At 40.7% G+C, this 26,455-nt stretch overlaps 1 protein-coding gene and 1 non-coding gene across 2 annotated transcripts; both read left to right on the top strand.

Annotated features, from left to right (window-relative positions):
- The first annotated feature begins 451 nt into the window (after positions 1-451).
- On the top strand, positions 452-547 carry trnaa-cgc (transfer RNA alanine (anticodon CGC)). The gene is made up of 2 exons: positions 452-490; positions 511-547. It is a non-coding gene; the product is annotated as a tRNA-Ala (tRNA).
- Positions 548-3,533: 2,986 nt separating this feature from the next.
- On the top strand, positions 3,534-24,654 carry LOC106607571 (nuclear receptor-binding protein). Its single transcript, XM_082976725.1, has 14 exons — positions 3,534-3,635; positions 3,743-3,832; positions 4,612-4,889; positions 6,126-6,209; positions 6,315-6,373; positions 6,529-6,627; positions 10,056-10,188; positions 10,413-10,503; positions 10,728-10,778; positions 15,495-15,630; positions 20,467-20,520; positions 20,846-20,909; positions 21,201-21,256; positions 21,492-24,654. Exons 5-14 carry the CDS (start codon positions 6,359-6,361, stop codon positions 21,585-21,587), a joined length of 795 nt encoding a protein of 264 aa, XP_082832851.1. The 5' UTR covers positions 3,534-3,635; positions 3,743-3,832; positions 4,612-4,889; positions 6,126-6,209; positions 6,315-6,358; the 3' UTR covers positions 21,588-24,654.
- Positions 24,655-26,455: the final 1,801 nt, after the last annotated feature.

Below are 26,455 nucleotides of genomic sequence, written 5' to 3'. Positions count from 1 at the left end.
TCAAACTGCAGGAGGTGGGTTGTGTTCTCAGCCAGGGCTGAGCTGCAACAGAACCTTAGATTTCATTAGTTAGACACCTTGACCCCTCACAATGGACACATTGACAGCTCACAATGGAAAGGATGCTGTTTGGGATTACATAATGATCGATCGTCACAGTTTAACAGCTCACAATGGAAATTATGGTCTTTGTGATGTCATAATGATCGGTCATCACAGTTTGACAGCTCACAATGGTAGGGCATTATTTGATGTATAATTGCAGGCCATTATGATAGTTTGCTATGTAAAAACTGACACACTGGCATTTTCCAGCCCTAACACCAGGTTTGGCAGTTTACCTTCCTATCATCAGCTCGCTTGCGCTAAGTTGAGAAGGGTGGCAATATTTGAGGCTTGTCCTTAAACACATGCGCAGAAGTGACTCATGCAGAGCTAATGGGATGTTTGGGACTCCCTGTGGCTCAGTTGGTAGAGCATGGTGTTCGCAACGCCAGCATGGTGTGTGCAACGCCAGGGTTGTGGGTTCAATTCCCACGGGGGGCCAGTACAAAATGCATGTATTCACTACTGTAAGTTGCTCTGGATAAGAGCGTCTGCAAAATGACTAAAATGTAGATGTAAATGTTAAGACTCACAAAAAGGTCTTAACGGTAACGCTGTTGATAATGGCATGGATTTTGAGTGCAGAAATGCAGCCTATCCAGCCATGACTAATAGTTCCCGTTGAATGAGAGATGTGCCTGTGAATCTTGTATTTAGATTCATAAAACAATATTGTGCTCCTGATTACCAGAGACCCGTTCTGCCAAACTATTAAATCATCCTATAATGCCATATCAACATATCAACAGCAGATTTATGGGAGAATTTGCCTCGCACCTAGGCAATGATACATTTAACGTATGTGAATGTTATGCGTAAACACAATTAAGCCTACGTATGTACACGGTGCCATGGAACGAGATAATCCATTTATAATACCGTGCTTCTGACTAGGGCTGTTACGGTGACTGTATTACAGTATTACTGGTCCCAAATAATCCATAGTTATATCCAAATAGCGGCGTTTTGTTCGTGCGTTCAAGACACTATCCGAAGGGTAAATAAGGGTCACGCGCCCGACGCGTTTCGTGACAAAAAAAATTGAAATATTCCAACGTACTTCGAAGCATGTCAACCGCTGTTTAAAATCAATTTTTATGCCATTTTTCTCGTAAAAAAGCGATAATATTCCGACCGGGAGTGGTGGTTTTCGTTCAAAGAGAGAGAAAGTAAACATGGAGTCGACTCGGGCACGCGCGCCCCGTCCGATTGTCCTCTGATCGACCACTATCAAAATGCGCTAATGTTTTTCAGCCATGGGCTGCAAAGCCACGATTCAGCTTTCTGGCGCCTTCTGAGAGCCTATGGGAGCGTTAGAAAATGTCACGTCATGCCAGAGATTCCCTGTTTTTGTTAGAGATGGTCAAGAAGGCCATGAAATGGTCAGAGAGAGCGCTTCCTGTTTGGAATCTTCTCAGGTTTTGGCCTGCCAAATGAGTTCTGTTATACTCACAGACACCATTCAAACAGTTTTAGAAACTTTAGGGTGTTTTCTATCCAAATCAAACAATTATATGCATATTCTAGTTACTGGGCAGGAGTAGTAACCAGATTAAATCGGGTACGTTTTTATCCGGCTGTGCAAATACTGCCCCCTATCCCCAACAGGTTTTAAGCCAACAGTCCAGGATAGGGACACATGTCTCTGCAAAACCCACGCCAACCTCCAGTTCATGGCGGACAAACTACAGTATCACAAAGTGATCAGCTGCAGCAACATTGTTTTTGAGTCTTTGTGCTGTGAGAACTTGAAGAAAGAGTGCATGTATAGAGAGTGCTCCCATTGCCAAGCAAAAGAGCTTAAAACATCTGACTTTGATGCTGGTGGGCAGACATGGTGGTTTGAGTGGAAAAACAAAGCTGAAGAGAGAGAGAAGAAAAACAGAGGGAAACATGGAGAAGTTCACTGTACATTTGATAGTAAAAGAAAAGGTATGTGGCACACTGCAGATTCTATTGGAGGACTTCTCCAAAGGATTGAAAGAGAAGTTGAGGAAACACGTGTTCAACATTCGACACCAATACTCCAAACTGAGAGAATTAAGAGATTCTGGGGAAAGAGGTCATTGTGCATATTGACTTTGCAGGGAACTACCTGTGTAAATATACCAGTGAAATCCATGCAGTTCACATTGGTGATTCTCACAAGCAGGTGACCCTCCACACATGTGTTGGATATACCACAAATGATACAGTTTCACTTTGCTCACTGAGCTCTTCTATGCGGCATGACCCCTCTGCTATCTGGGCCCATCTCTCAAAAACATTGGCCTACTTCCTTGAGCTCTGCCCATCGGCTACTGCTGTAACTGCTGTAATCTCACAAAAAGGTTGGGTGGAAATATCTTATTTTTCATGATAAATAAATGTTTTCAACTGTCACCAAGGCAAGTTTATACATTCAGGCATCGTGTTGAATTATTAATATTGGGAAAACCTTAAAGATAACTTTAATATTCAATACAAGTTCATGTACAAATGTATAAGAAATCCGTTATAAATCAATTGTATGATATTTCATTTTCAACTAAAATGGATGTTTAATGACATGATGGTAATGACATTTGTCTATGGCTGTCTGGGGAAAAATGACAAAAATATATAAATTCCTGAATAGTACGATCGCAGCCATTATCAGATATAGTTTCTAGACAAATCAAAGACAAGTACAATACTGGTAAAATGGTGTTTGAATACGTTTTAATTACTGAAAGTTTGCACGGCCAAAGTGCCCGACGTTGCATTATCACCCACTTAGTCATAGTCAATTACCAAGCACTCATTAGTGTCTAGGCTATCGTTCCTGCTGAGACAGTCTTCTGTCAACATTATTAGGCATACATTTTTTCTTTTTTTACTATTGCCTGTGATTTGAGCAGTGTGGGTGTCGCACGTGTGCTGTCATGGGGTCTGCGGGGACGGGGTACTGCCGCGCTGAAGTGGTACTCATAAAAAATTGGTCAAGGTTGGCAGGTCTGTAGTTGGAGCTTTGTGTTGTAGTGCTTTCCAACATAATATGTGAAAGAACATTCTTGGCATTCCTTAGAAAGTCAGGATTTTCATCAGTTGTCAGACACCTAGGCCCTAGTTATTAAACATCTCCTGAGCACCAGGTGATCACAAATATGGCCACAATCAAGTAAATCTATACCTGGTTAGCCAAAAACGTAACTAAAACCCATTGAAAAGAAACACTGAAGCAGATTACATTAACCTAGGCTAAGGGCTTTAGTTTGAAATAATGAGCTTAATTGGGGTTAATTGTTAAACTGCATCTGGTAATACCTCTCGATTACAAGAGGGAGAATGTCCAAATGTACAATGGTTGAACTCATTTACACACGTTATTAGTTGATGGTTGAGGTATGATTGATTGTAAAAATAAAATAGAAATACCGTATTTGCATTCTCACTCATGTCTGTCCATCAGGAGAAAGTCAAAGCGGTGTTTGACAACTTGATCCAGTTGGAGCACTTGAACATTGTCAAGTTTCAAGTACTGGGCTGACGTGAAGGAAAATAGGGCCAGAGTAAGAGATCTTCTCAATGCAGTAACATAACTACATATTAATAATAAGAAATAAACTGAATGTATTATTCAGGAAATGAATTATTTTTGTATTTTTTACCTTCGCAGGTCATTTTCATCACAGAATACATGTCTTCGGGAAACCTGAAGCAGTTTCTGAAAAAGACCAAAAAAAACCACAAGATGATGAACGAAAAAGTACGGGATGGATTGCTAGTCTGTTTTAGTATTGATATTAAAGGAGCAATCAGCGGTGCTACATACATTTTTAGACTAAAATTAATGATAAATACCCATTGATTCTTTAAGAATATAACGTATAAATGCCTAATGATCTTAGTTCAACTGTCATACCCCATCAGAACCCCAAATATAAGCTTGTTTTTACAACAGCCCCATCCCTCAGCTGTTTACCGAAACAGTGGCAGGATGTACGCTTTATTTGAACTGCAGATAGCCCCTTTTCAAGAACTGATTAAAAAAATGAAATTTACAATACAACCAGGACAGGCTGAAACTAGACCCACCCAAGTGAAGCTATAAGCAGAATGTCTGCCATCTGTATGTACTGCCTTGGTTTCCCATGGTTCAGTTAAAAAATACCCCTTTTCTGTTGGCTGAAGAGGGAGGAGGGGATTAATTGCAGCCTAATCTGGTCATTTAGAGCAGGGTTTCCCCAAACACGGTCCTGGGGCCTCCCTAGGTGCACCTTCTGTTTTCCCTAGAACTGCACAGCTGAGTCAAATAAATCCAAGCTTGATGATGAGTTGGATATTGGAATCAGCTGTGTAGTGCTAGGGCAAAAAAAACAAACCCAGGAGGGGCCCCAAGACCGGATTTGGGAAATGCTGATTTAGAGAATTAACACAGAACAGCATGCATACGATAATCACATTTCAAGTAGGTTTCAAAGTCAGACATTGTAGTCCGAAACTTTATTAATCTCTGTGCTGTCTGTTGTCCTTCACTTTTGTCAGGCCTGGAAGCGCTGGTGTACACAGATACTGTCTGCTCTCAGGTCAGTCACATGCACATATCCAGCAGGTTACTTTTATTGGATTTCTCTTTCCAGACTGAGGCCCCTGGAGTCAGTTCTGTGCTCTAAAAACTCACACACACTTCTCTTGAAGTGTCCTGTAACCTTTCTCTCCTCTACCCAATTACCTGCACTCCTGTGACCCTCCCATCATCCATGGCAACCTGACCTGTGACACAATCTTCATCCAGCACAATGGCCTCATCAAGATTGGCTCAGGTGGGCCTCCGATCCATCAATCACACTAAATGTCAACCTTCTCAGAAAAGGGACTTTATTGTATCTTCAAAACCAAGACCATGGTCTGTAGGGAAGAAACATTTAGAAACCGGGGGAAGTATTGGCTGAACACAGATTTGTGATTATCTGTTACAAAACGTTTTGTGACGATGGGCCCTACTGAATAGACCCCAGGCCTGTCCCACGCTGAAAGTTCCCCATTCCCTTTGGGCTAATTTGTCACTTGTCTATTTATGCTTGCAAAGCTACCAGTAAATTACTATAATTTGAGTAATTAACAGGTAATTTATAGCAGTCTATTGCAATTTTGGTAATTTATACTTGAACTTTAAAAAAAAGTTTTGGTATAGTATATATTTTTATATTGGTGTCCATGAGTTTCTAGTGGATAGACCATATGGATCAAGACAAAATAGCCTAATTAATGAAAAAAGCATCTAATCAACAATGGCTCTGCAACTCTTCCAACTATTTGCTTTTTTTTTAACAACTGCTACCAGTTTTGTGCCAAAGCATTTACAACAAAGACATATTGACATAGTAATAGGGCTGGCACATTTACGTATAACCGTGGAACTGACGGTTATGGATGGAGACATCATGAAAACAAAATAACCGTCATAACTGTAAAAAAAAACTAAGACGGGACGGCCAGGCATTTGTGTGGTTGAGTCCGTTTCTGCGGTAACGTGTACTCTTAACAACGTGATGAAAATGTTGCTCCTTGCTTAAACAAGCAAACTGTTGTAGCGAACGAACACTCATAAAGGCACAAGAAAGATGCAGCAGCACACCGAAATATAATCTTTGGCAGCACATGTAGTCAGAAGCAGAGGAGAGGAAAATGTTTTGTCTATTTGAACGGTTATTACAGAGACCGTGGTCATTTGGCTGGCCAATTAATGTCATCCAAAAGTCCATGACGATCACAGCCCTACATAGTAAAATAAATAAATGTGTAAAAACAATATAAATTATTTTTCATGCAGAACCCCTAAATTGATTTATATTTAGGGTCATGTTTTACAGCTTTGTCATTCTATTTCATATATTTAAATCCTCTTATTTGATTATTTTATATATTTTACACTTGATAATGCCACAGAGAGCCAGGGATAATGAGACACCTGTGATAATCTGAAGTACCCCAAAAAAAGCCACTAGAAACGTTTCCAGTAATATACCCTCCCTTTGCAAACCCTATGTCTATTACAGTGGCCCCAGACACTATCAACAACCACGTCAAAACCTGTCGGGAGGAGCAGAAGAGCCTGCACTTCTTTGCTCCCGAGTATGGAGGTAGGTAACCTTTTTGACCTTTTGAGAAACCATGTAATGGAGTTGTTTTTTTGTCTGTAGAAATGTCACTAACATTGATTGACATGGGTATTTTTCTTCTCACAGCTATTGCGGATGTCACCACTGCCGGGGATATTTATTCCTTTGGAATGTGCATCTTAGAGGTGAGTGAGGACCGTTTGAGGTTGACTAAATGATCATGTTCTGTAGTGGAAGTGGATGACTGTGGTCTTGCTCCATGGCAACTTGATGAAGTTTAGAGCCCAACACTGTTTTTTCTGGTCCTGTTTCTGATCTTCTATTCCCCACACATCCTCAGATGGCTGTCCTGGAGATACAGAGTAACAGTGAGTCATCGTATGTATCCCAAGAAGCCATCAACAGTGCCATTCAGTCCTTGGAGGACCCGCTGCAGAGGGTGAATCAGGGTCCTGGCCTAGCAGTACACATCCAACTGTTTTGTTTGTCTTGGTGATTCCTTAGACACTACATTATACACACTGCAACAAAGAGATGAGTTGCATGGAAATACAGAATTGTCCGGGGTTGTCCTGAAGGGCATAAACCAATCCCAGTCCAGCCTGAACATAACTATAGTCTATATCCCTCTAACTCAACTCTGGACCTCGAAACCAGTTCCACTGCATGTTTTCATTGTTCCCCGCTAATCAGGGACCGATTTAGATCTGGGACATCAGGTGTGTGCAATTAATTCAGGTAGAACAGAGAACCAGCAGGCTCTGGACCTCGTGGGGTAAGAGTTGAGTTTTATTTTTATTTAACTAGGTAAGTCAGTTAAGAACAAATTCTTATTTACAATGACGGCCTACCCCGGCCAAACCCTAACCCAGATGACGCTGGGTCAGTTGTGCGCCGCCCTATGTGACTCCCAATCACGGCCGGTTGTGATACAGCCTGGAATCGAACAAGGGTCTGTAGTGATGCACTGTGATGCTGTGCCTTAGACCGCAGCGCCACTCAGGAGTAACCCTGGACTATATAGTAACCCTGGACTATATAGTATCTTAAAGGGATAGTTCACTCAAATCCAACTCCCTCGAATGTTACTTGAAAATTTTAACTCTGAAAACATTTTGACAAACTTGGACTTAGGAGAGAACTATCCCTTTAAGAAAACTATAGTCCATAGTCCATAGTTTGACTCGACTACTGTTCAGAACAAAACACCAATTCATTTGTTTTGTGTAAACTACTTCTCTTAACAGCTGTATGTGTTTTTGCTTGTGGCATTAAATTGTATTTGTCACATACACCGAATATAACAGGTAGTGAAATGCTTACTTACAAGCCCTTAACCAACAATGCATTAAGAAGTTAAGAAAGAAAAAAAAGTGTTAAGTAAAAAATAGGTAATCGCAAATAAAAAGTAACAAATAATTAAACAGCAGCAGTAAAATAACAAGTGAGGCTACATGGGGTACCGGTACAGAGTCAATGTGCGGGAGAACCGGTTAGTTGAGGTAATGGAGATAATATGTACATGTAGGTAGAGTTAAAGTGACTATGCACTGATTATAACCAGAGAATAGCAGCAGTGTAGAAGACTGGGTCTGGGTGGCCCTTTCATTAGCTGTTCAGGAGTCTTATGGCTTGGGGGTAGAAGCTGTTAAGAAACCTTTTGGACCTCGATGTGGCGCTCCGGTACTGCTTGCCGTGCGGTAGCAGAGAGAACAGTCTATGACAAGGGTGGCTGGAGTCTTTGACAATTTTTAGGGCCTTCCTCTGACACCGCCTGTTACAGAGGTCCTGGATGGCAGGAAGCTTGGCCCCAGTGATGTACTTGGCCGTACACACTACCTTCTGTAGTGCCTTGCGGTCGGAGGCCGAGCAGTTGCCATACCAGGCAGTGATGCAACCAGTCAGGATGCTGTTGATGGTGCAGCTGTAAAACCTTTTGAGGATCTGAGGACCCATGCCAAAACTTTTCAGTCTCCTGAGTGGGGATAGGCTTTGTCATGCCCTCTTCACAACTGTCTTAGTGTGTTTGGACCATTCTAGTTTGTTGGTGATGTGGACACCAAGGAACTTGAAGCTCTCAACCTGTTCCACTAAAGCCCTGTCGATGAGAATGGGGGCGTGCTCGGTCCTCCTTTTCCTGTAGTCCACAATCATCTCCTTTCTCTTGATCACGTTGAGGGAGAGGTTGTCCTGGCACCACACAACCAGGTCTCTGACCTCCCTAGAGGCTGTCTCATCGTTGTTAGTGATCAGGCCTACCACTGTTGTCATTAGCAAACTTGATGATGGTGTTGGAGTCGTGCCTGGCCATGCAGTCATGAGTGAACAGGGAGTACAGGAGGGGACTGAGCACGCACCCCTGAGGGGCCCCTGTGTTGAGGATCAGTGTGGCGGATGTGTTGTTCCCTACCCTTACCACCTGGGGGCGGCCTGTCAGGAAGTCCAGGATCCAGTTGCAGAGGGAGGTGTTTAGTCCCAGGGTCCTTAGCTTAGTGATGAGCTTTGAGGGCACTATGGTGTTGAATGCTGAGCTGTAGTCAGTGAATAGCATTCTCACATAGGTGTTCCTTTTGTCCAGGTGGGAAAGGGCAGTGGAGTGCAATAGAGATTGCATCATCTGTTGCAAATTGGAGTGGGTCTAGGGTTTCTGGGATAATGGTGTTGATGTGAGCCATGGCCAGCCTTTCAAAGCACTTCATGGCTACAGACATGAGTGCTACGGATCGGTAGTCATTTAGGAAATGTACCTTAGTGTTTTTGGGCTCAGGGATTTTGATGGTCTGCTTGAAACATGTTTGTATTACACACTCAGTCACGGACAGGTTGAAAATGTCAGTGAAGACACTTGCCAGTTGGTCAGCGCATGTTCGGAGTACGCGTCCTACGTAATTCGTTTGACCCAGCGGCCTTGTGAATGTTGACCTGTTGATTTAAAGGTCTTTCTCATATCGGCTGTGGAATACCTGATCACGCAGTCATCCGGAACAGCTGGTTCTCTCATACATGTTTCAGTGTTACTTACTTCGAAACGCGCATAGACGTAATTTAGCTAGTCTGGTTGGTTTGTGTCACTAGGCAGCTCGTGACTGTGTTTCCCTTTGTAGTCTGTAATAGTTTGCAAGCCCTGCTTCATCCGATGCGCGTCGGAGCCGGTGTAATACGATTCAGTCTTAGTCCAGTATTGATGCTTTGCCTGTTTGATGGTTCGTCGTAGGGCATAGCAGGATTTCTTATAAGCTTCCGGGTTAGAGCCCCGCTCCTTGAAAGTGGAAGCTCTACCCTTAAGCTCTTTGCGGATGTTGCTTGTAATCCATGGCTTCTGGTTGGGGTATGTACGTACGGTTACTGTGGGGACGACGTCATCGATGCACTTATCGATGAAGTCAGTGACTGATGTGGTGTACTCAATGCCATCGGAAGAACCCCAGAACATATTCCGGTCTGTGCTAGCAAAACTTTTTAGCCAGAAGTTCTGAAAGTAGTGCTCACAAGCCAAAAGTGGGCCCCAAAAATAGCGTACTATGTCACGTGCACCATGTCATTACTCTCTCTCTCGCGCTGTGTGTGTACGTCTTGCTAGCTGTCACTCAAATGATGAGGCTGAAGTTCATTGGCTAGAGGTCGTATTGCTAGGGGGCTTAGCCCACGTGGGGGAAAATGGCGCAGCACATCTTCCAGAAAAACTTTCAAACTAGGGATTTCATGGCTAATTGAGGTAAGATTATGAACGTATGAACTACACATTGTTACATCCAGCCCAAAGTGGGAGGTTTTAAAAAATACTTAGTAGTTGCCAAAGTTCCCGGAGCATGTCTTTAATAGATGTTAACAGTCTCTTTTAATACCGGTGATGTTTGCCTGTGGCAGGAGTTCAACCAGAAGTGTTTAGAGCAGGACCCCAGTAAGCGCCCCACGGCCAAAGAGCTGCTGTTCCACCAGGCCCTGTTCGACGTGCCCTTACTGAAGTTGCTGTCAGCGCACAGCATCGTAAGCCACCAGCGTGAGTAACAAGACCCACACAAATTGACACTGACACAAAAAAACGAATGTGTGTGTGTGTGCTCTCATTGGGCTATCCCTGGGAAGGTCTCAATTACATACTCCTCGTGTCTTCTCGTCTCCTTCTCAAAATCCCTCCCCTCTAACCTTCTCCTCCAATGGGTTTTGAGAAGGAGAGAGGATGCGAGGGGTATGGAATTGAGATTCTCCCCGTCTGTCATGTAGACATGATTCCAGAAAATGCTCTCGAAGAGATGACGAAGAACATGGACCCAAACCCGGTGATTGTGGAGTTCAAGGATGGCGTTCAGATGAAGTGAGTCATAGATCTACCTCTCTATTTGATCTCTTGGAATCAAAAAAGGGTTGAAATTATCCTGTTAAAATCCTCTGATGTTAGCACATAACTGATGTTAGCACACTAGCACATAACTGAGAATGGAAGCAACTCATGCTCCCCAACTGCTGTTTAGTCTTTTGTTTAGACACTTGATGTTGAAGTGTTTTGACATTGTGTGAACAATCTGTTGATGTCCACAGGCTTTCCCAGTTCCCTGCTCTTGAGCTGGACAAGTTCCTGGAAGATGTGAGGTAAGGGAATGTGTATCTGGATGTGTGTAAGAGTGCCCACCAGCGTTTCCGTTAGCCCACGTGTCAATCTCATTCCACGGAGAGCCGAGTGTCTGCAGGTTTTTGCTCCTCCCTTGGACTTGATTGATTAAGTAAAGTCACTGATTAGTAAGGAACTCCCATCAACTGGTTGTCTAGGTCTTAATTCAACGTTTCCCATATTCAGTCCTCGGTACCCCAACGGGTGCACGTTTACGTTTTTCCCCCTAACACTACACAGCTGATTCAAATTATCAAAGCTTGGTGATTAGTTAATTATTTGAATCAGCTGTATATTACAAGGGCAAAAACCAAAACGTGCGCCCCTTGGGGTCCTGAGGACCGAGTTTGGAAAGCCCGGTCTTAATTGGAAGGAAAAACTATAAACCAGCAGACACTAGGCCCTCCGTGGAATGAGTTTGACAGCCAGCTTTTTTAAATTTAACCTCCCTGGGCGAGGTGGGACGTTTGCGTCCCACCTAGTCAACAGCCAGTGGAATCGCGTGACGCGAAATACAAATACCTCATAAATGCTATAACTTCAATTTCTCAAACATTTGACTATTTTACACCATTTTATAGATACACTTCTCCTGAATCGAACCACGTTGTCTGATTTCAAAAAGGCTTTACAGCGAAAGCAAAACATTAGATTATGTTAGAGTCCATCGACAAAAACAACCACACAGCCATTTTCCTAGCAACTAGCATGCATCACAAATACCCAAAACACAGCTAAATGCAGCACTAACCTTTGACGATCTTCATCAGATGACACTCCTAGGACATCATGTTACACAATACATGCATTTTTTGTTCGATAAAGTTCATATTTATATATAAAAACAGCATTTTACATCGGCGTGTGACGTTCAGAAAATATTTTCCCTCAAATACTGCCGGTGAATCAGCGCCACATTTTACAAAAATACTTGTCATAAACATTGATACAAAATTAAACTGTCATTCAAAGAATTATAGATGAACATCTCCTTTATGCAAATGCAATGAAAGATTTCAAAAAAGCTTCACGAGGAAAGCACTCTTTGCAATAATCTGAGTACTGAGCTCAGAAAAATACACTAGGCTATACAAATAGCCGCCATCTTGGGGACATCTAAAATCATACATTGCATTAGAAATATTCCCTTACCTTTTGATCATCTTCATCAGAAGGCACTTCCAGGGATCCCAGGTCCACAACAAATGTTGTTTTGTTAGATAAAGTCCATAATTTATGTCCAGATAACTCCTTGTTGTTCGTGCGTCCAGTAAGCTACTCCAAGTGTAGGAAGCGCGCGGACGATGTCGCGACGAAAAGTAAAAAACAGTTGTATTTACGTTCGTTCAAACATGTCAAACGTTGTAAAACATCAATATTTAGGGCCTTCAGAACGTGAGGATTCAATAATATTTCAACCGGACGGTTCCTGTGTCTTGATAAAGGTTTTGGAATGGGAGGATCCTCTCTCGTGAACGCGCCCCAAGAAGTGATGTCTCCTCCTGCCTCAACAACTTCCCCTCCTTGTCATTCAGGCTCTGTTCATCATAGAAGCTTCAAACAACTTTGTAAAGACTGTCGACATCTAGTGGAAGCCGTAGGAAGTGCACAATTATTACTACGTCACTGTGTATGCATCCAGATTTCCACTTCCTGGTAGGATTTCTCTCAGGTTTTTGCTTGCCATATGAGTTCTGTTATACTCACAGACACCATTCAAACGGTTTTAGAAACTTCAGAGTGTTTTCTATCCAAATCTACTAATAATATGCATATCCTAGCTTCTGAGTTTGAGTAGGAGGCAGTTTAATATGGGCACATATTTTTTCCGAAATTGTCAATACTGCCCCCTAGCCCCAACAAGTTTTAAACAGCTATAAAATTGGCGCCGGCCAATTGTCCAGTAGAAGAAAAATCCCATTGTGGAATAATGCATTTTAGCCTATTAATTGATTGAAATACCAGTGGATGTAGCACGAACGCTGCTCATACAGCTTTAACATCTGTTTGTTGATGCTGGAGTGAAACATGCTTTAATAAGCCCACTCATTGCACAACAATTCTAAAGGCAATCGTGTATTTAAAAAAACTAACAATGGCCACGATTTTAAAGAGTTATTATTTTTATTAACTGATAATTGAAGCGTGCTTCCCATTCACCATTTAAATGCATACTAGGCAGGCTTCAGCGTGTCACATACCACTGCAATGAATTGGAGGCAATATGCATTTTGAAAATAAATACAAATATATATATATATCTCTTTCTCTAAATATAAATAATTGTTTGAAACCTTAACATTTGACTACATATTGAGGCATGTCTTACTTGCTTCAAAGTAGTATAGCCAATATCCAACCAAACGTGCAGGCAATTATTTTAGAAAGACTTCCATATGCTATTGAAACCAGTAGCCTTTTTCTCTCATGTTCTATTGGTTTTCAAATCAACTTTCATTGTCCAGTAGTCAAAGGCACAATAGTCATATTAGCAACCCATGCTAGTCTTTAGATTTTCCCTCTTTCAAAATTTCTCTCACATGAAACTGCTCACAATGGTGTTTTCCCGCTATTTGCCTTATGGAACAAATATTTGCACGTAGCCTACTGCCTTGTGTGCATTGCTGCGCTTATATGAAGAAATAATAGTTTATCAACATTTTATAAATTAGCTTTTTGCGCGTATGGAACATTTCTGGGATATTATTTCTGTTCATGAAACATGGGACAAACACTTTACATGTTTTTGTTTATTTTTGTTCATTGCAGATTTACATAGGCTAGTGATTTTTCTGTTTGTTATTCTTGGCTGAGAAAGTAAATGTGGGCAGTAATTCTAACATAGGCACCGAGTGGGTTTTTCCAGTTTGGGGAAGCTAATCTTCACCCTAAAAATGCACCTTTATAATAAAGCATTCCATGCATCCTCGCATTTGCAGACTTACGTAAGAGAGTCTTCTGTTTCTAATATGATGATTAGATTGGATAGTCATAATTTGGGCTAATAATATAACTCAATCACTGTTTGCAAAAAATACTGTTCAGTGCAGCACGTAGTTGCTTACACCGTACTCAAACTCGTTGTGCGTGCGCCATCATGCACAAATTGATTTTGTCCCCCCACACCAAACGCGATAATGACACACAGGTTGAAATATAAAAACAAACTCTGAACCAATTATATTCATTTTGGGACAGGTCGAAAAGCATTAAACATTTATGGAAATTTAGCTAGCTAGCTTGTAGTTGATAGCTAATTTGTCCTGGGATATAAACGTTTAGTTATTTTACCTGAAATGCACAAGGTCCTCTACTCTGACAATTAATCCACACACAAAACGGTCAACCGAATCGTTTCTAGTCATCAAATTTTTTTCTTCTTAGAATTTATATGGTGATTGTCATCTAAACTTTCATAGTGTTACCACGATGACCAACAACACAGTTCGTATTTCAATCACCCACATAGGTATAACCAATGAGGAGATGACACGTGGGTACCTGCTTCTATAAACCAATGAGGAGATGGGAGAGGTAGGACTTGCAGCGCGATCTGTGTCACAAATAGAGCTGACCTCTGTTTTAGCCCTTGGTAACGTTGACGCAATAATTGATCAACATGTATGTTTAAATTTAATTGAATACTATAGATACTATCTTTTTAATACGCCAAAAATTACAGGGTAGTTTGCTTATTCTGCCGACACTGACATACAGATCAATAAAAATGAAAACGTCTGATCCATATATTAGGCCTACGAAAAAGGGAGACGTAAATACAATATGACGTCCATCTAACCTGGAGGAGGAAATTATTGTCCAAAAACAAACAAAAATGGCACTGACCCAGTGATAAAGACAGTGAATATGCACACTCACCGGGGATAAGGCCAACGTTCTCCGCTGGTGCCAATAAGAGAGGCTACTTTTCGCTCTTAAATTGAGAATTTGGATAACTAAAAGAGAGATTGGAGTCTTTTCATTGTCTTCTCTTTACAGAAATAGCCATTTGCTTTCCCAAACTGTTTTTGTGCAATTTGTATTTTTAAATATTGCCTTATCCATAGCTGGGTCTCTGCTTTTTACTAGCAGTAGCAACTCAACAATCATCTATTTGGAATTTGCCATGTGCTCTGCCAAAATTGCGGCCCATTCTGACTATAGGCTATGCTATTTTTAAAACAATCCACAGCTTTATAATTTTTAGAAGCTAATGATCCTCTGTGGCCAAATCATGCTTTCTGTTTTATTATAATTGTATTTCTGTCTAGACAGTACTAAGTGAATTAGGCTATTTAATATAATTTAGGGAATGTTTTCCCTAACCTTATGGAGGTGGCGCCTATGTATTCTATTCAAATTGCTCATTGGAATTTGGTAAGAATGATGCACACCATTGCATCCGAGTTGCATGTTCAATTAAGATGAATGACAAACTAAATGTGCTTTCTGTCTTTCTGAAAACTGTGTGTGGACGCCCTAATCAGGTTACGCAACCGGTGCATAAGTCTTAAGTCCTGTAAATTTAAAATGCTGCCGGTCAAATGTCCGGTGTCACATTTTCCTAAAGGAAACCCTGGTGCTCACGTAAGCAGTCAGTGCTCATTTGTGTGGGTGTATCTGTAGAGGTGTGTGTGTGTGTGTGTGTGTGTGTGAGAGAGAGAAGTCTAACTCAGCCCCCCTCTCTGATGTGTCAGGAATGGGATCTACCCTCTGACAGCATTTGGGGTGCCTGGCCCCAAGCAGCCCGAGCAGGAAGCAGTGAAGTCCCCCATTGTACCCCCCTCAGTCAAAACCCCCACCCCTGAGCCTGTGGAGCTGGAGATCAGGAAGGTAAGACCTAAAGGAGGAGGGCAGGAGATGGGTGGTAGGCGTAAAGGGATGGATTTTAAGGCACACTGGACAAGGAAAAAGAGGGAATAGATGGAGGAATTGAGGACAGGACTTGACATTAAAAAAAATTAGCCACTTATAGGACTATTTCATTATTATAATTTTTTATACATGTCCGAAAGCTCAAGTCACTTGTCCCCCCCCCAAAAAAATGGTCTGCAACACCATAGGCCTAAAAGGTGACTGAAAATTATGTTGTACGATACAAGGAACCACTACTGATCTTTGATCCCATGTACAGTCTCCTGCCGTTGTGCCCTTGAGCAAGGCACTTAACCCCCCCCCCCCCCACAAAGTAAAATGGTTGCACTGGTAGGCTACCTACTATATAAAACGCATGTGGTCAACACTCCATCTGGTGAGCTACTGCACACCCAATAGCTCCCCTGGAGGATGTAAAATATTGCAAGATTACAATGACCAGCCAAATACTCTGTCTTTACAAAATATATCCCTCATTCAATGTCTCAAGGATCAAATAGCTAAGGTAGTATACTTCAAAGCAAGGTAGCTACCTAAGACCTGTTCATCTTTGATCCTTGTATGGCTAAAATATTCAGGTTTCAGGTGAGACCTATTGACAGCAGAGCATTCAGGTACATTTTCCAGTGGCGCACCAGGATAGTACCATGTCAAAACTACTTGGCCGGGGCCAGTCATTTTCTCATTCGGGCCAGATTACAGGACAGCAAATTATGCACGCAGAATTTCAATCGTGGGTGATTTCACATTTCATTTGTACTCTGGGCAAGTACAATTTTTATGTTATAGCCAACCATAACCAGATTTTATTTGGAAAACCGTCCCCCCTCTCAATGATGTGTAGCCTAATTAACATATGAAAGTTTAAAATGTTATATACTCCTCCATAAATTAGCCCAATAACATTGATACATGGTCCATATTATCAGGCAGGTGTGCTATTTTAGCAATCAGTATTATCGCCTGATGCAGCATAGTGGCTACATGGCTGAAGCATGGGGTTGCGCATCTCTATTGTTTACCCCAATGGGCTAATCATTAGCTAGATCAGACTCTAAATATGAGCTTGTTTAATATTCTAAAAACTCCCACTGGCACTAATAAAATCATGTGGTTGTGTGTATTTATAAATAGTGTAATTTTTTACTTTTTTTAGTGAATATAGGTCTACTGTTTATGCACTGGAATGAATGACAAGTCTCACAAAGTCACAGCGGTTGGAACCAAATATCGCAAATTTGGACTCATCAGACCAAAGGACAGAGTTCCACCAGTCTAATGTCCATTGCTCGTGTTTCTTGGCCCAAGCAAGTCTCTTATTATTATTGGTGTCCTTTAGTAGTGGTTTCTTTGCAGAAATTCACAGTCTCCTCTGAACCGTTGACGTCTGTTACTTGAACTCTGTGAAGCATTTATTTAGGCTACAATCTAGGTGCAGTTAACTCTAATGAACGCATCCTCTGCAGCAGAGGTAACTCGGTCTTCCTTTCCTGTGGCGGTCCTCATGAGAGCCAGTTTCATCATAGCACTTGATTGTTTTTGCGACTGCACTTGAAGAAAGTTTCAAAGTTCTTGAAATTATGCAGATTAACTGACCTTCATGTCTTAAAGTAATGATGGACTGTCGTTTTTCTTTGCTTATTTGAGCTGTTCTTGCCATATGACTTGGTATTTTACCAAATAGGGCCATCTTCTGTATACCATCCCTACCTTGTCACAACACAACTGATTGGCTCAAATGCATTAAGAAGAAAAGAAATTCCACAAATTAACTTTTAACAAGGCATACCTGTTAATTGAAGACCCCTTTGAGATAAAATCCCGTTAACGGGATTGGTTGGACAACAACAGTGAGATAGCACGGCGCAAAATAAAAAAAATAATAATCTCAAAATTAAAATTCAAGTATTTTACGGCATTTTAAAGATACTCTACTCGTTAATCCAATCACATTGTCCGATTTCAAAAAGGCTTTACGGTGAAAGAAAACATTAGATTATTTTAGGATAGGACATTAGCAAAAAAAAAGCAATTTTCCAAGCACGGATAGCCGTCACAAAACCAGATATACAGCTAAAATTAAGCACTAACCTTTGACAATCTTCATCAGATGACACTCCTAGGACATCATGTTAGACAATACATGCATTTTTTGTTCGATCAAGTTCATATTTATATCCAAAAACCCAATTTTTACATTGGCGCGTGACTTTCAGAAAATGTTTTCTCTCCATAACTACTGGTGAATAGGCACATTCATTTACAGAAGAACTCATAAACGTTGACAAAATTTATAACAATTATTTAAAGAATTAGAAATAATCTACTCCTTTATGCAACCACTTTGTCAGATTTCAAAATAACTTTACGGAAAAAGCACATTGTTCAATATTCTGAGTACAGAACTTAGCCTTCAATGCTAAGCTATACAGTTAGCCTACAACCACGGCGTCGACAAATCTCTAAAAATATGGTAGAAATATTTTCTTACCTTTGCTGATCTTCGGCGGAATGCACTCGGAAGGGCACCCACTTCCACAAGAAATGTTCATTTGTTCTGCAAAGTCCATCATTTATGTCCAAATACGTCCGCTTTGTTGACCCATCCAGAACACTTTACAATGCCATGTGGCGTGGATGCAAATCCATAGACGAAATGTTCAAAAATTCCATTACCGTTTGTAGAAACACGTCAAACGATGTTTACAATCAATCCTTTAGGGTATTTTTTAACGTAAAATTGCGATAATTTTACAACCGGGCAATAGGTATTCATCCCAGAAGAAAAATAAAAAAACAACGAAGTCACGTGCGTGTGCGTCACGAGACACCTGTCCTCAGACTGGGCACTGATTGACTGAGCCACAATTTTCTGCCCGGTAACATGTGACGGATGAAACCAGTTCCTAAAGATTGTTGACAGCCAATGGAAGAGTTAGGATTTACGTTGCACCTCTTATGTCACTGTAGTTTTTCAAGGGATTCAAAAGAAAAACTACATTTCTAATTTCTCCCACTTCCTGATTCAATTTTTCTTAGGTGTTTGCCTGCCATATGAGTTCTGTTATACTCACAGACACCTCACAGAGTGTTTTCTATCCAAATAATATGTATATTCTATTTTCTGGGCCAGAGTAGTAACCTGTTTAAATTGGGTACGTTTTTCATCCGGCCGTGAAAATACTGCCCCCTAGCCCCAAGAGGATTTATTAATTGAAATGCATTCCATTCTCTCAAGAGAATTCCAGGAGTGCAAAGCTGTCATCAAGACAAAGGGTGGCTACTTTGAATAATCTGAAATATAAAATATATTTTGATTTGTTTAACACTTTTGGTTACTACATGATTCCATATGTTATTTAATGGTTTTATGTCTTCACTATTATTCTACAATGTAGAAAATAGTAACATGAAGAAGAACCCTGGAATGAGTGGGTGTCAACTTTTGACTGGTACTGTATGTAAATGTGATATTACAGTTTTTATAAATTAGCAAACATTTCTAAACCTGTTTTTGCTTCATCATTATGGGGTATTGTGTGTAGATTGAAGGGGGAAACTATTTAATACATTTTAGAATAAGTCTGTAACGTAACAAAATGTCAAAGAGTCTGAATACTTTACGAAGGCACTGTTCTTTCCACACAATTCAGCTGTATGAGTTGCAACCTCTTGCCACCCGACAGTTGATATTATGCTCAAAGTAGTGTGTGTGTGTGTGTGTGTGTGTGTGTGTGTGTGTGTGTGTGTGTGTGTGTGTGTGTGTTATGAATAAGGTAGCTTACATAGCTCAATAACAGCTTTGGGAATTAATCTGTTTTTTAAACAATTATATAGACTACATAATAACATTTCTTTCACTGACCAAAGCAGTGCCTGTCAATACAATACACATTTGTACTCCGATGCGCTGTGCAACGATTGTGCACAACACATCGCATGTAGGAGTCACTGATGCTTTGATACAACTTTGATCGGAGTAATTGTTTGAAATGGTTTTATCTATATTCTATTTGTCCTAAATAGTGTGTTTATTTTATTTATTTATTTTTACATGCGCTGGACAAGCGGACAAGGATTAATGTCAAGCCCTAGATGAGTTAAAGTATTATTGGTACCCACATAGCAGTCAATACAGGCTGAAATCCATAGTCATTACATGGGTATTTAATGAGAGAGATTTACAATATTCTATTTTTTATTGTAAGAGGTACAGTAAATACAACTTGGTACATTTTAAATAAATGGATCAATGGGTGAGGTGATAAAGGGCTAAATAAATATTTGTGTCCAAATACCGAGTATACCAAACATTAAGAACATGGTTCTAATATTGAGTTGCACCCCCACCACCACCTTTTTGGTCCTCAAAACAGCCTCAATTCGTCGTCGGGGCATGGTCTCTACAAGGTGTCGAAAGCGTTCCACAGGGATGCTGGCCCATGTTGACTCCTAATGCTGGGTGTCCTTTGGGTGGTGGACCATTTTTGATACACACAGGAAATTGTTGAGTGTGAAAAACCCATCGGCGTTGCAGTCCTTGACACAAACTGCTGCTACTATACTGTGTTAAAAGGCCCTTAAATATTTCCTTGCCCATTCAACCTCTGAATGGCACACATTACACAATCCATGTCTCAGTTGTCTCAAGGCGTAAAGGGATAGTGACCCCTGGATTCACCTGGTCAGTCTATGCCATGGAAAGAGCATGGAAATGTTTTGTGTACTCCGTGTATGTTGTCTACTGTTTTGAGTTTGCTAGCTTTGGACAATAAATCTCTCATTTCTGCTCAGGTCCTACAGATGCAGTGCAACATTGAGTCTGTTGATGAGGGGGCCAAACATCACGTAAGTCTCATGTTAAATGTGTTGCTGTCTGGGCAAGGACCTTATAGCCCACCATAAAATCTGATTGTTTTATACTGATTGTTTGGAAAACGTGACACTGCTCTCAATGGCCCTTATTCACAAAGCGTCTCAGAGTAGAAGGGTAATCTTATTCATTATAAGGCTAAACTGATTCTAGATCAGCCCTCCTCTTGAGATGCTTTGTGAATCCGACCAGGGGTAAGACATGAGGCCTGTCTTTGTTTGGTTAAGAGCGCTATTTTCTGACAAACATCCCAAACCTGTTTTAAAAATTCGTATTTTTCTCTTTCGTTTCTTTTTCCAGCTTACACTATTGCTGAAACTTGAGGACAAGTTGAATAGGCACTTAAGTTGTGATTTATTAGCAAGTAAGTATCCACACACTAAAGTTGATTTGGTGGTATACAGAGCTATATTTTGCATGCTGTGTTTATATAAATGTAGAGAGGGCTGTTGTATTTTTTTATTTTATTGAATGGGTAGAAGGAGAATGACAGTGGGGAAAGATGGAGGTTGTGTAGAAAGTAAGCTGGATTCAAACTTATGCCGACACTAGATGTGTGTGCCGGAGGCTGTGGCATTACCACTAGACCAGCCAGGTCACAGGGATGTTCTACTTTCTGTATGCTTTTTGACTGACCTGTGTGTTTTGTGTACAGATGAGAATGTGCAGGAGCTGGCTGTGGAGCTTGTTCAGCTGGGATTCATCAGCGAGGTAAGACAAGGGGTCACGACCCCTGTGACCTCATAGCACACCTGCAGCCCCAGGCTCAAAACACTCCAGCACCAGCAGGCTGAAGAGGGCAAAGCTACCATAAGTTTGACCAGTTCACATGCACAATGACTAGTTGGGATGTGCTATGTAGTGGATAGCAGTACATGAGGCATTCTGACGATTTGCTAATTGCTTGCCTTTCAAATGGGCTCCTGAATTCTTTTTTCTCGTCCAGGGTGACCAGCCACGACTCGCTTCGGTTCTGGAGGAGGCCTTCTCCAAGTTCTACAACTGGAATGGCTTCCTGAATCCAGTCACCGTCTCTTCATAACAGAGGAGCCTCACCCTCCCTCATCCTCTCCGACAGGACTTCACTGTCGCTCACCCCATAGTGTTATGGGAAAGCTTTGCAGGGACAGATAGGGGAAGCCTTTGCCTGCTCCCCCCCCAAAAAAAATTCTTCCCACAGCCTCTCTTCACACCTTATGGTGGAAATAGCTGCCACTAGGTGGTTTTGTCTTTTTGTACTTCTGTTCAATTTTGCTTATGTGTAGACATCTGCTTCTCTGTTTTAAAAGAAGAAAAAACGACTTGGTTCAGTGTATCACAAGCTGTATTTTGAAAGTTAACGCAAAGTCAGTCGGTATGCCATCAAAAATATCTTCTGGCTTACTCTGGTGTACATATACTGTACATGGTGCTGTATGTAGGGCGAATGTGGCGTCTTCCTCCGGATATCACTCTTTGATGCGTCAAAAGATGCAGTGTCAAGCGTTTTCTTCCCCCCTAGGCTTTCCTTTGTATCATCAGAATATGTAACTGTGGCTGTAGTTAAGACACCTTTACCCAATCCACTTGAGCTCAGATGGTGAGAGGGAGAGACGTTTGCGCTCCGAATGTTGTGACTATAATAAGTTTTATTTATTGGTACGGTCTATCATGAGTGTATATTTCACTTTCAGCACGAAACTGTTTGGTTCTTTTTAGTGAATATTTAGTTTATTAGAATGCTCATGAGCTGTTGCTTTACTCTTAACCTTTTAGGGACAGACGTTCCGCTAGCGGAACGCCTCACCAATATCCAATGGTAGAGCGTGGCGCGAAATACAAATACCTCAAAAATGCTATAACTTCAATTTCTCAAACATATGACTATTTTACACCATTTTAAAGACAAGACTCTCGTTAATCTAACCACATTGTCCGATTTCAAAAAGGCTTTACAGCGAAAGCAAAACATTAGATTATGTCAGGAGAGTACCTGCCAAAAATAATCACACAGCCATTTTCAAAGCAAGCATATATGTCACAAAAACCAAAACCACAGCTAAATGCAGCACTAACCTTTGATGATCTTCATCAGATGACACTCCTAGGACATTGTTATACAATACATGCATGTTTTGTTCAATCAAGTTCATATTTATATCAAAAACCAGCTTTTTACATTAGCATACCCACCGCAAACTTCTGGTGAATTTACTAAATTACTCATGATAAACATTCACAAAAAACATAACAATTTTTTAAAGAATTATAGATACAGAACTCCTTTATGCAATCGCGGTGTCAGATTTTAAAATAGCTTTTCGGCGAAAGCACATTTTGCAATATTCTGAGTAGATAGCTCGGCCGTCACAGGCTAGCTAATTTGACACCCACCAAGTTTGGTGCTCACTAAACTCAGAATTACTATTAGAAAAATTTGATTACCTTTGCTGTTCTTCGTCAGAATGCACTCCCAGGACTTCTACTTCAACAACAAATGTTGTTTTGGTTCCAAATAATCCATAGTTATATTCAAATAGTTCCGTTTTGTTTGTGCGTTCAGGTCACTATCCGAAGGGTGACGCGCGAGCGCATTTCGTGACAAAAAAATTCCAAATATTCCATTACCGTACTTCGAAGCATGTCAAACGCTGTTTAAAATACATTTTTATGCAATTTTTCTTGTAAAATAGCGATAATATTCCAACCGGGCGACGTTGTATTCATTCAAAGGCTGAAAGAAAAAAATTGAGAATTCTCGTGACCGCGCCTCTCAGTCTCACTGTTCCCAGGCTGACCACTAACAAATTCTCCTGCTGTTCTTCGCCCAGAGACAGCAGACACCCCATTACACTTTCTGGCGCCTTCTGAGAGCCAATGGAAGCCTTAGAAAATGTCACGTTACAGCACAGATGCTGTATTTTCGATAGAGATGCTACAGAAGGACAACAAATTGTCAGATAGGGCACTTCCTGTATGGAATATTCTCAGGTTTTGGCCTGCCATTTGAGTTCTGTTATACTCACAGACACCATTCAAACAGTTTTAGAAACTTTAGAGTGTTTTCTATCCAAATCTACGAATTATATGCATATTCTAGTTTCTGGGCAGGAGTAGTAACCAGATTAAATCGGGTACGTTTTTTATCCAGCCGTGTCAATACTGCCCCCTATCCCAAACAGGTTTTAACAGCTAGTCTTCGTGGGGTAAAACATTTGCAATTTTAGTTGCTTTATTACTTTCAATCATTCTAAGAAAATGAACTTTGTCACTTGACTGTGATCTGTTTCTTACTGTAATGTTTTATTTAGCAAATGTTGGGAAGTAGTGGTACATTTTGACCAATCATGTTTTGTTGCCATTTCACGTACAGTGGTTTACACTTTAAGACTGAGGTTTTTGTTTGATAAGCCTATAGTCTCTCTACATTCCTTAACAAATTTTATTGACTCATAACGTGAAGTGAAAACATGCATGCACTCTGTATACCTTAAACTAAACTGGCTGCAAAAGTTGAAAATTATATCACTCGCTAATTGACGATAGTGCATTCCTATCACATAAACCATCATACAGAAACTAAAACGACAGGTGGCGGAAGGCTAGTATGTTATCTTATTGTCATAACATATATCAGCGTTGGATTTACGGGACTTAGTCTCATTAATCCTCTGCTCTGCTGAAAGCACACATTCTGCTTGAAATCATAGGTGCCACCGAACAGGTTTAGAATACACCGAACGCGACCACTTTTTGTAGTATCTGTCCAGAAAGCCAACTTGCTGCTAGTTTACACTACTGTACTTTTTGTTGTTGTTTTAACTAAACTTTTAAATACTGTAGCTACCACGGCTTCTGTATGGTTTAGACCAGCAACGGACAGATTTGCGTGTGTTAGGGGAGGGGTGTGGTTCTGGTAAGCGGTCGTAGACTGTTCCAGTAAGTGGTGGGTTGTAGGAATCAGTCTATCTGTATTCCTTTACAGGAGTAAGGTTCTCTGATACGTGGGTTGGTATCCATCTTATATAGTGTATGTCATGCTGGACATAATGCTGTATCCACTTCTGCAAAACCTTTCTTGTTTTTTAATTCCCCTTCCTGAAATAAACACGACACCCAGCACTTCAATATTTCTGCTTTTTTGTCTCCCGTTTTGTTTCAGTAGACTTAGATTCTGTGTATTTCTGTAGTGTATGACTTGCGAACAGGCTTAGGGTCAATTCCAAATAAATCCAGTCAGTTTAGGAAGTAAACTGAAATTCCAAATTGTTCTCATAAAATTCGGTATTGAAATTGTAGGAGTACATCCTGAATTTAAATCGAATTGACCCCAACACTGCTCTCACAACTTTCCTATTAAAGTACATGAAACTAAACTGGTGATCATGATGGAATGCATCTTATAACTGTTTCAGTCTCAATAGGCCTTCATTCAGGTTTTTCTGCAAAGCTCAATTCATTCATGAGAACAACTTAAGTAAAAGCAAGTTCAGTGGTAACATTTTTTTTATTAGCCGTTTCATCAGAATTGTAAAACTAGTATTTATGTAATGTACATTGTGCCCAAATAAATAGTACTGTACTTTGACTTCCCAAATTAAAGCAGTCAACTTTCATGTAAAAAGTACGTCAAGCCTAAAAAATATTGTTTTGATAGAAAACACCATGTAAACACTAAATCGAACAAAAAGAGACCAAAAAACGGTAACATCTACTTCATTAGTGTTCATCATTTTGTGTTTTCAGTTCTTTACATTGTGTTGTAAAAAATACATAGCACTTAAATGTAAACACATTACCGTCTCACAAATAGTGTTTCCCCTATTTTGAACGCAATTCAATTTGTGGGTGTTTTTGCACATCCGCCCCACAATTTTTGGTCCACAAAATTCAATGTTATGCACAAGCTGCCCAACTTACAAGCTACAGTCATTTAATAGACAATATACATTTTCACTCTGAAAAACACTGAAAAATACCTCTTATAGATTACTCAACATGACTGGTAAATGGTTGTGGTTTCAACCAATATTTGACATTTTTGAAATTCTTCAGCGTTTCCTTTAGTCTGTCTGAAATGCTAGATGGTTCGGGTTTGAACTCTTGTGACTAGTATATTGGTTCCATTGTGCCAGGCAAGCTCAATCAAGCCCAGATAAAGTATTTGAAATTATTTCATAGTCTTTGATATATTGCCTGTCAACATAAGGAAAATGAATAGGGGAGAAACCGAAAACAACGACATAAGGAAAAGTGAGCTCAAACAGCCCCAGTCTCTTCCAACATAATCATGCTCGACCCAAGTCACGTTACATGGTCAAAAGTGTCCTAACAGTCAAGCACCTATGAAATGTCATATTTACTGTAGCAAAGGAAGCTCAATGTTACATCAACGGCGGCATCAGAAACCTCACAAGTCCTCTGAACTCAAATACTTCCAAGAGGAAAGAATAAGGAATATTTGCCTTGTGAATTTAGCACCTGCGAAGCATCCAAAGGCATTTTGTTTCTCATCTCGCCAATGATTTATGGAGGCTAAATGAGAGGGTAATTGTCAGACAGTTCATGTTTTTTGAGAACTACTGTATACAAAGCCTTGAGACTGAGAATGTCTTTGAACACTGACATCGCCACATCCAGGAAGCCTCTTGGCTGAACTCCGTCCCTCTTGGACACAAACGTATTTTACAAGTGTCCGCACAGACCGAGCACTGCTCAAGAGAAGGCCAAATATGGTCTACTGTATGTTTTTCGACAGGCTGTGATAAAGACTCATTTCTTAAGACACTGGTACATCGGCGCCCGTCGGTTGAGCACGTAGCGCTCCGAGTTGAGGAACTTGGTGAAGTAGTGGGCCGCAGCATCATGTAGGACATGCCGGGACTGACGGCCATGACCTCGGCAATCTTGTTTCATCTCGCTGATCTCCTT

Source organism: Salmo salar, chromosome 06 (genome assembly GCF_965601325.2).
Source record: "Salmo salar chromosome 06, fSalSal1, whole genome shotgun sequence".
NCBI classification, from domain to species: domain Eukaryota; kingdom Metazoa; phylum Chordata; class Actinopteri; order Salmoniformes; family Salmonidae; genus Salmo; species Salmo salar.
The sequence above is the reverse complement of the archived record's forward strand: the minus strand, read 5'-3'. Positions and strand labels throughout refer to the sequence as shown.